The sequence below is a fragment of the Chaetodon auriga genome, chromosome 10 (genome assembly GCF_051107435.1).
Source record: "Chaetodon auriga isolate fChaAug3 chromosome 10, fChaAug3.hap1, whole genome shotgun sequence".
NCBI lineage: Eukaryota > Metazoa > Chordata > Actinopteri > Chaetodontiformes > Chaetodontidae > Chaetodon > Chaetodon auriga.
In genome coordinates this window covers 17,490,465-17,505,112 of record NC_135083.1, presented here as the reverse complement: position 1 = coordinate 17,505,112, position 14,648 = coordinate 17,490,465, and the positions used below count along the sequence as shown (strand labels likewise).

Genomic DNA, 14,648 nt, shown 5'->3' with positions numbered 1-14,648 from the left:
AAACTCCTCACATGCAAACATGATATGCATGTTTGCATACACCTCTTGCCTTATGAAAATGAGAAACTTTGACTATGCGAGCATCCTGTTTAACCTATCCTCCCTCCTCATCCCACCGACAGATGACTGCCCTCAAAAACTGACAAAAAATATTCCAGAAAATCAGTGATTACATACAGTGTGGAACCTGACTCGTTCTCCTCTTCATAAATACCACAGTGATGTTTTGTCTATTTTTAACATCATCTGTGTGTTTTCTTTTCAGATTAGAAGAATGAAAACAAGTGAGTGTAATATAACACTTCCAGGGTACTTCAGTTTCAAAATGACACTGATGTGTTTAAAGTATGTAGGCCAATAATAAATAGTCTACTTTGGTCTGTCGGTTTTTTCATGTCTGGACATGCCAGTGGAAGCTCCCATCTTCCCCTTTGATTGACACACACCATCCAGCATGTTTAGTGACCACTCGTTGCAGTGGTGTCCCAACAATGAGCTCCATTTGGCTCCTGGAAGGTGTGAAATGGCACACTTCTCCCCAAACCCCCCTGTCTTTGTTGTTGGGATTGATTTAACAGACAGAGGCAGCTCACAGGAGGTGTGAGTCCTACTGGTTATTCACCACACACACACACACACAGCCTGTGACACAGCACCCAAACTCCACCCCTTTTACTCAGACACACTCACCGTTCTGACTATACAGCCCTCACCCTGCCCACTTCTCCCTCAGTTCAAGTCTGACTGCAGCAGGGAGCGTACTACGCTCTAGGATTATACTCATCCATCACAGGAGTACAGTTTCCAGAGCAGCGCGAAGCCCCACGGACCACAGCAGCATGGGGAGCAGCATGTCATGTGTCCCCCAGCACAACTTCAGATTCTCCAGCAAGAGTTTCATACGCAGAAACAGGTAAGAACAACACAGCTTGTCCAGGTATTCTTACTGTACTTGTGTCAGTGTGTTTTCTCTACACGGAGCGCATGTCATGCCCTTGACTCCCATTTGTTATTTTAGACTCTGCACTTCAGCTGGAAGGAATTCTTGGTATTTCTCAGGGTTTGAGCAGCGGGGTGAAACAAAGGTTGTGAATTTTGGGAGGCCAGGGTCAGGATCATATGGTAATACGGGATAGTCCCGGAGTCGTGCCTGAGTGGTGCCCGTCTGGCCAACGGTGTCAATGATCCAGTTACCATTTGCCTCCTCTCTGGATCTCTGTGAAGATGATCTGCCAGCTGTCAGTGAATCTGGTTTCCTGACAAAATCAAGACCTGACCCCATTCATTATCATTATCACATGTGGGCAATTACAGTTCATTACAGATAGTATCTGGTTTATGACACTTAACATATAAACTAATAGCCTGAAGTGATCTGACCTGAAGGCTTTGAACATGAAAAAAGGAACTGACTGACATTACTGGGTTATACTTGTTATTCTATCTGGTTTTCGTTAATGCTCTGGGTTTATATGCCCATGCATGTAACACTTGGTACAGCCCACTCTGCTGGACCACCACATCTGATTCTAATTAGCCTCTGCTCCACTCTCCCCTGTGCTGTGTGATGAGTCAGGGTCTGGTTTTATCAAACGTGCCATGTAGCTCCTGGTGTGCTCATAAAGCCAGAGGCAGGACAACCCACAAAAAAAAAGTTAGGTTTCAAAAACCCAACGGCTCAAGCTTGAACACTGATACCCCTTCCAAGATGGATCGACAGTTCAGCGTGGACAATACGGTCAGTGTTCTTGTTTCCCGTGTCCCCTGCTTACTCTTTGTGTTGGTGAATCAGGCCAGGCTCAGGTATTCCCCACAGAGAAGAGGAGCGAGTAGCAGTTGAATGCCACAGCAGTGACTTGAAGAATGTGGGGTGTGCAAATCCACTACCTGTCTATTATCTACATTCCTCTTTCACTTTGCAAGTGGGAATTGCATCAGCATGAATGGTTATCATATTTTTCTCTGTGTACGGATATACTGTAAAAAGTGAATGCAGTGGAATAGCACTGCTCACTCAACACTAATCAATGATTGATGCTGGACATGGACTTCCTGATTAGACAGACCTTGATTCCCACCATGCGAACAAAAGCCAGCGTTGTTGCACTGAGGACACTGGCACACATGTGCAGATAAGCAGATAAACTATGAGTTGAGATCGTAAAAGCAGCCTCCAAGCCTTGTGATTGCAGTGAGGGAGCTTCCTCATAAAGATGTGACACTAATGGTTGAGGGTCACACAAAACAAAGAGGGGCATTGAATGCTGATTTTCCTATGCATATCCTCGCTATCAGAAACAGAAGCCCTGATTGTTGTTATCATTTAAATGGCTGGCATTGATGGAAGGAGGACAAAGGAGGAGACTCTGGTTAATTTATATGACAGGAGACACAAATCAGTCATTAATCTTTATCCGTAATTAATTACCATTAATCAAGACAGTCAAGTGGTTCATCTTGTGACTTGATCATGTTGGAAATAAAGGGAGAAAACAGAGAAATAAGTCACTGATCCTGACTCTGAAATGCAAAACAGCAAAGAGCAAAGACTACTGTGTTTATGTCAACTCTATCTGACAAGAGTAGATGACAGTGAACTCCCATAAACAGGAAACGTTCCTTGTTGACACTGCAGTGAAGTTAACTGAACAGCAAACGTAGAATAGATGGTAAACACTGGAGAGTGTGTGGTAACACGTGGTTTTCCTCTCTCTTATGCAGCAGCCGCCTGTTTCGCAAGAAGAATCCCCAAGAGGGACAGGAGAAGTCCAACAGCATCATCAACATCCTGTGCACTGTCACCCCCAGGAAGGTAAGAACCTCCGTCAGCCTGCTGAACATGGCGATGACATGAAACATCATACCAAGCAAAACTGCTCTCCTATACATGCCAGCCTGTGCGCGATTTGATTTTTATAGCTGGCTCTGACTGATTTTAAGAGCAGGTCTAACAGGTTTATTCGTGTCATGTCTAAACATCACCAACGTTTTGACTGGTTGCAGGAAATGTCCCATAAAGATCTGCAGACGATAGAGAACATAAAGTGGGATCCTCCGTACGACCCGGCCAGCGGCTGGAAGAAGAGCAGCATCAATGTGAAGAACTACGGACGGATGATTCACAGCTCCAAAGTTCGTTTCCGCTTCCTGCACTGCCAGGTGAGTGGAACTAAATAGCTTTTTAATGACTGTATGTAGAAATCATGAGATCAAATCATGAAAGCAACAATTAGAAAAAAAATGAGGTTAATGAGGTCTTTAACAATGGCCAAGCCTACAATGACACATCATGCCAGTCATCCATGTGAAGCCAGTGAGTGTCAAAAGAAAAAGAAAAAACAGGTGGATAGTAACAGGATGTTGTTCTGCGGCCACCAAACACACTGAAACTTGCTGCTGGCATTGACGTGGTGGCTGGCTGTGAATAATCCAATCAGTTTTCCACAAAGCGGACCGCAGCCTGTGTTTGGACATGCTCCCTTCTGCTGCGGTTGTGAAACATCTCTGGGAGAAAACCTCAGGGTAGAGAGAGTTCCTCTGATCCCCGGGACTGATAGAGGACGCGCCGGCTCCTCACTGTGGGAACTGCAATTTGTCAGAGCTGTGACACAACCGCTCTGTCACAAAGTAGAAAGAAAAGATTGATTGGATGAATAGCATCATGACAGCAAAGAACACATTGTATTATGTGAGGAAATAATACCACAAAGGAAGGAAACGTGTTACCTAAGTGTCGACACGGAGACGTTCATAAACCGTGAAGGAGGACTGCAGAACGGCTTTTTGTGGTCTGTGAGGAAGTTCCTACATATCTGGGAATTCTTATCCATCCTTAACTTGTCCTATATCACAACATTTCCTGTTGGTGCTCCGTGAATCAGCAGATGATGCAAGAACAAGATGTTCTGATATGAAATAAACAATAAGACATAATCCCTGATGGGGATTTAAGAATAATCAATCTTATAAGGCTTATTAGGCTGTCATGTATGCCTCTTTCCTCATAACAGACAAGCACCAGAAAAGACATTAGAGCTCACATGGGCCTCCAGACACGTATGTCATACAAGACAAGCAGCCAGGACTAATTTTATCAACACTGCATGTGCATCTGTGAATCTTTCACCCTTTAACGTCACTTATCATCTCTGCAGGATGTACATGACTGCTACCTGGATCTCTTCCAGACACACCTTCATTTTGTCTCCAACAACACAACCGGACTGACATACCAGGTGAGTTTCATTTCAACACACAATCCTTACTTCAAATCCATGATTCCTCACTATCAGCTAATACCTCAGGACAGATTGTTGAAATATTCCTGTGGGGCAGGGTTTTTACGTTATGTCATCATATGTTTTGACATGCGTACCCTGTCAACCAGCAGCGTGTTGGTAAACAGAGAGTATGATTATGCTTCTTCACCTGCCTTGTTAAAGCGTGAGCAGCTGTTAATCATCATTTCACAGTCTGTCGAGAGCTCTGCTCCCATGTCAAACAGAGACAGCTCAGCACCTGTATACAGTATTAGTCAGAATACAGATGACGGCAAATACAAGGCAGACATGAATACATCATCGACTTACATCGCTGACCTCAGCGCAGTGGTGATTAATTTCTTTGTTCACAGTTTCAGCACAATAGCAAAGAGAAATGTTGCAGAGAATGCTTTTGGTGTTTAGAGCTCTTTTGTTGTTTTGTGTGCAGGGCACTCTTCCATTAAAAGAACTGACCATCTGCAACCTGCAGCAGAACTGCAACCACAGCCAACCCCAGGAATTCGCCTTTCAAATCAACGGTGAGTTTCAACTTCAGCAGAGACGTCATAAGAGGGTGTTGGCACAGAAAACGTTGACATAATCTGTTTTGAATTTTATTGATTGTGTTGAATTTAGCTGATTAATCACTCAGAGTGGAACCAGCAGGATGTCTACAAGCCAGTCACTGCTTTCGAACTCCAAAAGAGGGAAACAGAGTCCTTAGCTCATATTTATCTCAATTTAAAGCTTATAATTTGGCACTTTTTTTTTTACCCTTGCTGGTGGTCTGCTTAAGTTGTCTCATCAGTTATGGATCAAAGTAAAAATTCTCCTCACTTAAAAACCAGCAAGAATCCGCACGCTATTTTCAAGCAGCAGCATTTCCTGTGTTGTCACATTCCTGTGATTCAAAGGTGCTGGGACCTTCTTCACCTCCACTCAACCCCAAGACTAACTAGAGCTGGGCCCCCTTCACCTTTGGTCAGGGGGCAAACTGGCCTTAAAGGCCCGGCTTGTTAGACAACAGGTGCACTTCAGTCAGCCAGCTGTCGCGCTTAGCCTTGTCACTGCGTATAATCCACGGCACATTCCAAAAACTGCTCAGGTTAATGTCTGGTAGAAATGCCACTTAGCTTTTGAACTCTGAATGGAGAAAAACTATATGAAGCTTGATTTCTTGTCAAGTAGAAATCATCTGCTGTAGTGACTAAATGGCTTTGGCCTGAGAAAGTAAAATCAGTGAAGCTGGGGATTAATGTAGAACCACTGAATAAAAAAAAAACATCCAACATGTGAAAAGTTGGTGTAAGGTTTCTGTGTTTGTATTTCTTTATCGCTGCTATCTCGCTGAAATCAGAAACATCTCTGCTGTCATAACATTGACACTCTTTGGTGTTGCTTCCTCATATTTGACTTTGCAATTTCCCACATCAAGCTTGTTATTTTGAGGCATTGTATTTCAGGTGTTTTCATTGTACAGTGTGAACCTTTATTGACTTTATGGGAGGCATCACTGACAGGAAACATGTAGAGGAAGCGTGACAAAACTGTGAGTCAAGTGAGAAATGTGCTGTAGAGATTTCCTTTGTGAGACCTGCGTCTTCCTCTCACTCAGCTGAAAATATGAATCAGCTTTAGCGTAAAGTGGTGCTGGTGAGTTAGAGAATGACGAAGCAAACGCAGCATGAGATGGTCTGTAAAAATTCCCGGAAGCCTTCACGTGGCTGGAATTAATGTGGCTGTGAATGTTGGATGATGATAGTTAATTACTTTTCACCATAGTTAATGACCGCTGTAAAGAGACTTAAAGTTTGAGAGAAAGTCTCATTTTGTGCTTCCACTGGAAAGACTTTTCACATTACTTGTTTGAAACATGGAAAAACACAACTTATCGCAGGAGTGTTATGATCGTGGTCTACAATTAAGAGGCAGGATGAAGAGAAAGTCCACAGCGTGGAGTGGCTGTTTAAGGAGCAGTCAGCGGGCAGTACAAAGCCATGGGGCTGGAATTAAATAGGCTATCTCTGCTGGTTATCTCTGGTATGTGTGGGACTGATAGACAGAGGCAGATTCCAGCTCTTTTCATCCCAGGTCCTGTCCATTCCTCCTGGGTGAGCAGTGTGTGGGAGGGGGAGTCTGCTATCACTTTGAAATGCCAAACAAAGCAGGTCAAGGGGGGCTCTTCCGCAAGAAGTCTTACATGTGTCTTGAACATGTGTTAGTATTTACCGCTTACTTATTACATAAGGAAACAGACCTTGAACACCATTAATGATTCACCACTATGGCAGCAGGATGTCAGTGAAAAAAGACCCAGAAAGAGAAGCCTGGGTGACACCTTCCCTTTCTGACCTTGTGACCTTTGAACCCTGCAGGTGTCAGCCTTAACCCCATCATCGTCTACTGTGCCAGCCAAGAAGAAATGGACCTATGGTTTGGTCTGCTCAGAGAAAATATTGAGGCCAACGGAGGAACTGCAATTGCACCCGAAAACTACACCAGAGTGAAAGTAAGTTCAACAACGAAGTTGATGTCACCTTGCTCCAAATGTCCTATTTTACATTATATCAGGCTGCATAGAAAGATTAACACCCTTTTTCTTTCATCTTCAAACAAGCACTTGAGTGTGGCTATCTTTTAATCCACCTGGTGGATTTGCCAGGAAAACGCTTTGGCTTCAACCACTTCTGATAAAACAGGGTGTGTGTGTGTGTGTGAGTGTGAGTCAAGTAGGTCACCGCTGGCTCTCCTTGAAGCCTGGAGAATAGGGAGCGGCCTTGACCGCATCAGAACCTACATCAAACTAACCCTCACATCTGCGAAGGGTTCAAGTGCTGACTCCACTCCCACAGGTGGTGAAATGGCTGTTGAAACACATGAACCTGGATGTGTCACAACAGATGAAAATAGCTGAAGCCATGATGCTTTAATAAGCCTCAGCTTAGGAGCCTTTGCATGAACAAACAAGAGTGATATTTTGAGAGAAAAAGCCCAATCAACATGCTTAAATATGCTTAGGGCAAAGCTCTGTTCATATTTGCTTTGCTGATGATTCCTTCCTGTGTGCCTACTGTAGCTAAACCAAGATGGGACCCCTACCGGCAGAGAGGAGCTGAGGAACTCCATCAACAGAGAGCCCATCTACGAGTGGGAGGGCTCCCAGCGAGACAGCCTGGGCACCATCGTCTATGTCACGAAAGTCCGACTGCAGCACCTGCCCTGTCAGGTATGACATCACTGCCGCTTATCAACCGTGAATCACTATGACCGGTCGCACGAACGTTGAACATGTCACCTCTGCTCTTGCCTATTTATGGAAATATACAGTAGAGCAAACTGTAACTCGTGATACATACATGTTTTCAAGCTCAGGGGATTTTTCACATGATGAATACAAGCAGGATCACATCGGCTCTAAATCCAGGTGACTCACGTAGTTTCTAAATTGCGCAACACAATTACACACATTACCTCAGCACAATGTAAGGAGCGAATGAAAAGGGTGGAGTCCATATTTTTGCAAATGGTACCTCTCCTGCAGATTATTATTTACATTTTCCTGTCAAGGTGTAAGACTGTGCCAGACACCTGCAACCAACTGATGAAAAAAACACTCCTTGCTAACCGAGGGGGGCATGAGCACAAATAAATAATGCTGATACAGCATCACATGGCAGCCAGTAAAAACAGTGGTCATGACTCGGCTTGCATGGATATCAGCATTTAATTCTCTGTGGGAAATAGCGGCAGCCCTATTGAAGTGTGTGAGATTTAGGGCCTGGGTGTGTGAGAGGCATTTGCCCGGCTCACGCAGTGACTCGACTCACCTCACAGCTGGAATGTCAGCTGTCTGTCCAGACACACCCTCCGAGAGGGAGAGGAAACATAAACTCTCAGTCTGCCGCACCTTTAAATGCCCCTCTAACTGGTTTGACTGAAGCTCTTACTGGGATTTAAACTGCGTCTCTCCGCAGCGCATTCAAAGATAATACTGGTTTTGTTTTTCAGTGTTTGCATCAGGTCTCACTGTTGCCTCTGTGCTTTGTGTTTTTCATATTCTTATCTCCACATATCAGAATAAGTGGAGTTATCAAGGCTTGTTTTCTTACCATCAGAAGTATTTGCTGCCATTTATTTGTTGCCGTTCTTTCTTATACAAAAGCAAAACTTCACAAAATTCCAACGATAGAAAGTTGACAGTGAAACTGAACTTTAATTTGATTTGCTCCAGGTTTCTTCTTTTGCATTATTGTGTCAGACATTTCCTTTCACCTAGCACACAAAGGAAGAAACTGACTTCTCCACAAGGAAATAATGAACATAAACAAAACACAGACAATGGTTAACTGGCATTGCCTAGAAAAGACAGTAGAATTCAGCTAATGGATAGTGATTGAACACGGTCCCACCGCTGCAGTGAAACACAACTACACACACATAAAGCTCACCAGCAGCTATGATCTTGTGTCCATAGGAACAGAGTGACAGACTTCTGGTAATGTACCCCTCGACGCTGATCATCCTATCAGAGGAGGATGATGGACTCTTCTATAAGGTATCACTGACCTCGCTGACCTTTCACACTTAATTATATCCTGAGTCGTGTGTATACGGCATATCCAGAGTTTGTGTTAACACGTCATTATGATTACAGGGGAAACTTCCACTCAACATGATCACTGTGACCACACCCTGCCAAGACGTCAAGCCCAACACCTTTATGATTGAAGGTAAAAACACTGATTCTAACGCACTCTCTTGAGCACAGTGGCATTTAAACAGGCATGTTGAAGGGATTTTAATGAGCGTACATTCATATGCATGTTTTACTCTAAGTGGCCTTTTCCATGAATCCGCTAGCGTCACAGCTTGTAACCCTCCATGAATGAGCTGGTTTTATCCCCAGAACGACAATCTGACTATAGCACATTCCAGTGAGCGAATGGACCGAATGACAGGCTTTGTCCTCCCCCTTCTCTCTTCCCAGGGAAGCTGATCAACCCCATAGTGGTGTCGTGTGTGGATAGGACTGAGTTTTGCGAGTGGATCCAGCATTTCAAAGCCGCTGATGTGCCCGTTCTCAGCCCTCCGCCCCCCGTGTATGACATCATCTACACCCCGACGCACAAAGAGGTGAGGCCCGCCCTCCTTCCTTTCTGAGACCAAAAACAATTAAACTGTTCACAGCTGCTGATGATCCATAACTATCGAGTGAGCTATCTCCACCTGGCTTGTGAACCTGTGGGTGGAATGAATTAAAGTATGAGGAAAAGTGATAAAGGAGAAAGAAAACATAGCCCTTCCTCTTTTGTAAATGAATATTAAGCATAACTATGAAATATTTACAACCCCTACCACAGGCACTAAGTCAACAGTCCAATTGACATTTAAATTTAGAGCTCATCTGCTCTTGTCAAATATTTTCATTCATAATATAATTTGTTGTCCCACAACCTCTAGGCTCCACAGTTTGACAGGTGGAGTGGAAACAGCCAAGGACGAGCTGAGTCTCTTAAATTCAGACAGTCGCCGAGTGGACGTGGGTCCCACAACCTTCAGTTACCCATTCAAGAAGACAACCCTCTCTCTCCAGGATACTCTGAACCCCTCTGTGTAAGTCAGCCGTGCTACTTCTCAAGTTCAAGTATTCTTCAACTAATAAACTGATGCAAACACGACAGTATTTGCACTGATATAAATGTGGAAGGAGTCAGTCGTACATTGCTAAAATAGAACTTGTGTTTGTTTTGGTGGAGCTGACTGGCAACACTTTGACAAAGTTAATAATTAAGCTAGGTCTAGAGACCAAACTGCTCCTGTTACAAAGGCGATAATCAGGCAATGATCTTCATGCCTTACAAAAAAAGAAAAAAAAATCAGAGCAAAGTCAAGATTCATCTATCTCAAAACAACATCTACCCATAAAAACAACTTCTGGTTGCAGGGAAATCAGAGGCTCTTACAGTACACACTTCAGCAGGGACAGCTTGCTTGTTAACTTCAGTCTCTTTAAATACTGAAGCACTATCAAGGATTATCATGACTTCTGACTAAACTCCCTCAGGAGATGGGCTATGTACACTGTCTGCCCATCTAATTACCTAAAAGTGGGGAGGGCACAGTGCCCAGAAGACATGTTGTTGCTCAGCCTCTGACCTGAACCACCACCCTCTCAGCTGAATAGATGGAGACCTTTTCTCTCAAATTCAGACGACTGTTTTTAGTAGAAAACAGAAGACTAATGCTGCAGAGGAGAAACAGTTCATAATGTTAAGATTCCCTGCTGCTTCCCGTGTTGTCTCACTTTTGCCCTGGATGTGTTTGTTTCCCCTGCAGTACAACTCCAGTCGTCCCTCCTCGACCGAAACCGCCCGCCTGGGCAGCAGGACCAACAGTGTGTCATCCCACACCAGGCCGGACCGCGACCTTCGACCTTTGTCACTGCGCTACTCCTCGCCCCAGCGCGGCTCCTACCTCCAGCCCATTGAGAGCTCAGTGCTGTCTCAGATCTACAGCACACCCTACTCTGCCCTGCACCGTGTGAGCCCTCAGCGGCTGGAGAAAGCCCCGCTCATCAAGGTAATTCAGTCTGGCGTCTAACAGGATAACTGAATATTCCCCGCGAGACTGCTTACTTATTTTACATGTCATGTGTACAGTAACTAAAATAGACTCAGCAAGCAGTGAGAAGGGTCATGATGTATATGGTGTTAACAAATGGGGTACTCATGGAATTTGTGCAGAAGTGAGGTTGAAAGATCAATCTTCTTGATGGTGCAAGGAATGAAAGCTCCATTATAGTTCATAAACAAGACTAAAGCCACCAATTAGAAAACATTTCCTATACTTCGGGGGTGTCCCCACATTACTATGGCAAGTCAAGAGAACAGTGTTATATACATCACTGACAGCTAAAAGCAGATTTGTGAGAGAACAGCGCTGCTGCAGATCACGACTGGCATTAGTCCAAAACCTGTACTCGGTAATCTGATCCAAAGCCTGGCTTTAAGTGATTGCCTTCTGTGAACCTGAAGAGCGTGAGAGAGAAAGAGAGGAAACTGACAACTGATTTTCCTTTCATCGTTCTGTGTATTAAACTAATTCCTGGATCTGTTTGAATCTTTTGTGATCAGTCTAACAGCTGGAGTACCCCTCAGACATCCTTGAGCTACTCCCTGAGCACCCCCCAGCGCCACTCAGACATGTGCGCCCCTCGACAGCCGTTGTCGCCCCTGTACGACGAGCCCTGCAGCCCCGAAATCTACTCCCTGGATGAGGCCAGACCAGTGGTAAGTGGGTCGACGATACTGGATCCTTAGGTTCAATTTACACCTGCACAGCCTGTCTGATATCAAGCACTGAACACACACACACACACACACACACACACACACACACACACACACACAAGCACTTCAGTGAGAGAACAAGGAAGTTCAGGTGTAGTCAATGCAGCAACCTGCAAGTATCTAATAGATCACTGACAGTGAGTCATCTCTTTTTATTGGCCTCATTTACATGTAGATTTAACCATTACTCAGTCTGAATTTGTGACCTACTTGTCTCAGTAATCTTCGTTAACCACCTCAAACCACTTCAGTTACATCTGAGTATATAAAAGACCTGAATTTATTTTTATCTGTAGTAAATGTAATGCACTTTTTCCCTTTTTGTCAAATATCGTTTTGACAATCAGGTGAAATTCTACTCTGTCCTAATCATCTAAACTCCTGTCTTAAATGCTTGCAGCTGGACTATTCTGACATGCTTCCCTCTGTTTTTTAGCTACATGGCTGGGAAGAGCCAATTCAGCATCATCACCACCACCAGCAGGGCCCCCAGCTCCTACCCTCCTCCTTCCAGCTTCGCACCCCTCCCATGGGCAGACGCTGCAGGAGAAGCTTGGTCCTGACCAACTCCCAGGGACAGGCTCTGGGCCTGGAGATGGAGACTCCTCAAAGCCAAGCAGAGCAGAGAGCTGAGGCTGTGTCGAGGCTAAAGCTGCTGCCTGCACCTGGCCAGCGGCAAGAGCAGGTGAGAAACACTGAGGTTCTCTCCTCCCAGGCCACTCTGGTTTCTGGAATGCTGTGGCACAAAGTGCAACGGTGCTGCTCTGTATGGTAGCAGAGTGTGTGTGTATACTTGTCCTGCAGGTGATATTTGAACAGGTGTCACAGATGAAACATATATTTTCGAGGACATGAGAATGTTTGTTATAGCTGATCACAGGGAGTAACTTTCTCTTGTTTTCACATCTGTTGACAGATTCTGCTCTCACCGAGCTCTGTGAGGAACACCCCTCAGATGCCTTATGGCTACTCACCAGGTAAGAACTGAAGGCATGCAAGCCTGATAAGAGTCTCCTCTGTTTATGTATGGCGTGTCTGTGTGTGGACTCAGCTGAAGTATCTTTGATAGCTTATGATAAATGATTAAAAGCTTCCAGTCCAGACAAAAAAAAAATCATTTGATTGAAGATTTTCCATAGTTTTTAAATAAAATGTATATTTCTCACGAAAAAACAATGGCCACTCTTTCAAATCATAGCTACAAAGCTGCAGCATTATGTTTCCTCACAAGTGTGAGTCAACACAGTCAGCAGCCTTCCTAAATACCACCAAGGACACAGAACATAGCTCACAGTCCATCACACCTTAAATTAAACACTGCCCTTACTGGATTGATTGGACTCTTGGGTCTGTCAGCAGGTAGACAGAAGGCTAAAGGCCGCGGAATTGAACATGCAGGAAATGCGCAGTTAAACGGAGCTTAGTGCAGCTCTGAATGCCATTTGTGCAGATGTCTCATGTGGGTGGAGCCCAGTGTAAGAGAACACTGTTTCACAGACAGGATTTGCTCCTGCACTGTGATTGACAGCACACAACTGCACATGGTTACACACTTATCTGCAGGCTCTCCTATCACAAATGAAAACACAGCTACCATTCACCTGATAACTGGCTTTCACTTTGGTTTACAGATTAACTCTTTCATCTGACAGGTTGCATGCTTATCTGCTATACAGCAAGGAAACTTCATTTGTATGCACACTTCATTCAAAAAGCTTCACAGAGTCATACAAATAGAGTAAAGGTGAGAGATTTACAACTAAAACGTGCAAAGGCACATACAAAAGATCCAAAAGATAAAAGACTTGCAGTGCAGTTCAAACCAGGTGAAATCGAAACATAAAAGAACACCACAAATACTCCCACAATTAAAATGAAGGCTTTTCAACATGGTGTGGCAGTGGCATGTGACGCTACCGGTTTTACAGTAAGATTACAGTATGTTGGTACAAGGCCAATCACACCATACTGTAAGTACACTGGGACCGTGTCCAAGTTTATTCAGTCTGGGCGAGGTTTGTCTTTCATTGAGTCTTCTCTCGCTCCTATAGATCACCACTCGTACCTTGAACCGACAGAGCCAGATGACCAGGAAATGGACTATGACAACATTTGGGAGTACGACTGTGATACTGGAATGATTCAGCCAACGTCTGGAATTTCGACACACTGGACAGGATTAGACTTTGGGGCCAGAGGCCTCGGAGCCATGGCAACCCAGCAGAGATGGTCATAAAACAAAACAATAGCCCGGCACTCGTCTGGACGTGTGCAAACAACAGATCTCTATCAGAGAGATAATAAAAGCCAACCAGCACAGCCTGTGCTGCTCCTGCTGCGTACAGTATGAGCCGACGGATCCCACGAACTGCGTTGTTACATGTCGGGCAGTCAAGCAGAGGATTGAGTGCAGGTATGAAGAGGAAAGGGCTAAAAACAAGACATTTGGAAAGCGGTAACAGACAGACTTCAGCTGTCTGGTTGATATGTAGCATTCAAGAGGACAGACAGCAGGCTGTGCATACCGTGCAGCTTTAATGTTATTATTTTTTTTTTTTAATGTATTATATAATTGCACTAAAGGTTTCATATGTAGTGCAAGAACCTCCAGTTTTCTTAAAGTATTTTCTAACATGCTGTCCATTTTTGTTATTGTGACATTTTTGATTCCCATTAAGGCTATAAAAAGCATTCCATCAGGGCTTGTTATAGTAAAGGATGTATATTTTTGTAAAAATTGTAGATTCATTATTTTATCATGTTATATTATTGAGGCAAATAGATGTGGCTTCAACTGACTGCCTTAAAGGTGCTAATTACTATCACTACTATGTGTGGCTTCCTTTTTTATTTTTGTTTGAGGTGTTTATTTATATTTGGAAATAAAGCTGTAAAAAAAGTCTCTCTTTTTTGTTTATTATTTATAAGTTAATAACCAGCTGGTGAGTATTTAGCAGCTAAAGAGCCAGATATTTCCCTCAGGGGTTGATGGAAACCAAAAACAAAACTGAAAGAAGAGTGAATATTGGACTTATTG

At 44.0% G+C, this 14,648-nt stretch overlaps 1 protein-coding gene across 1 annotated transcript; it reads left to right on the top strand.

The window, feature by feature from the left end:
* The first annotated feature begins 756 nt into the window (after window positions 1–756).
* On the top strand, window positions 757–14,025 carry plekhn1 (pleckstrin homology domain containing, family N member 1). The gene is made up of 16 exons (XM_076741551.1): window positions 757–913; window positions 2,722–2,812; window positions 3,004–3,159; window positions 4,155–4,235; window positions 4,711–4,801; window positions 6,638–6,771; window positions 7,339–7,488; window positions 8,737–8,817; window positions 8,917–8,992; window positions 9,250–9,395; window positions 9,723–9,875; window positions 10,599–10,841; window positions 11,396–11,551; window positions 12,048–12,296; window positions 12,528–12,588; window positions 13,663–14,025. The coding sequence occupies exons 1-16, from the start codon at window positions 840–842 to the stop codon at window positions 13,845–13,847; spliced, it is 2,127 nt and encodes a 708-aa protein (XP_076597666.1). The 5' UTR covers window positions 757–839; the 3' UTR covers window positions 13,848–14,025.
* The last annotated feature ends 623 nt before the right edge of the window (window positions 14,026–14,648 follow it).

Coding starts and splice junctions, on each gene's coding strand:
- plekhn1 (XM_076741551.1), top strand. CDS start 840: ATGGGGAGCAGCATGTCATGTGTCCCCCAGCACAACTTCAGATTCTCC. Junction 2,813..3,003: donor GCACTGTCACCCCCAGGAAG/GTAAGAACCTCC, acceptor GACTGGTTGCAG/GAAATGTCCCATAAAGATCT. Junction 9,876..10,598: donor GATACTCTGAACCCCTCTGT/GTAAGTCAGCCG, acceptor TTTCCCCTGCAG/TACAACTCCAGTCGTCCCTC.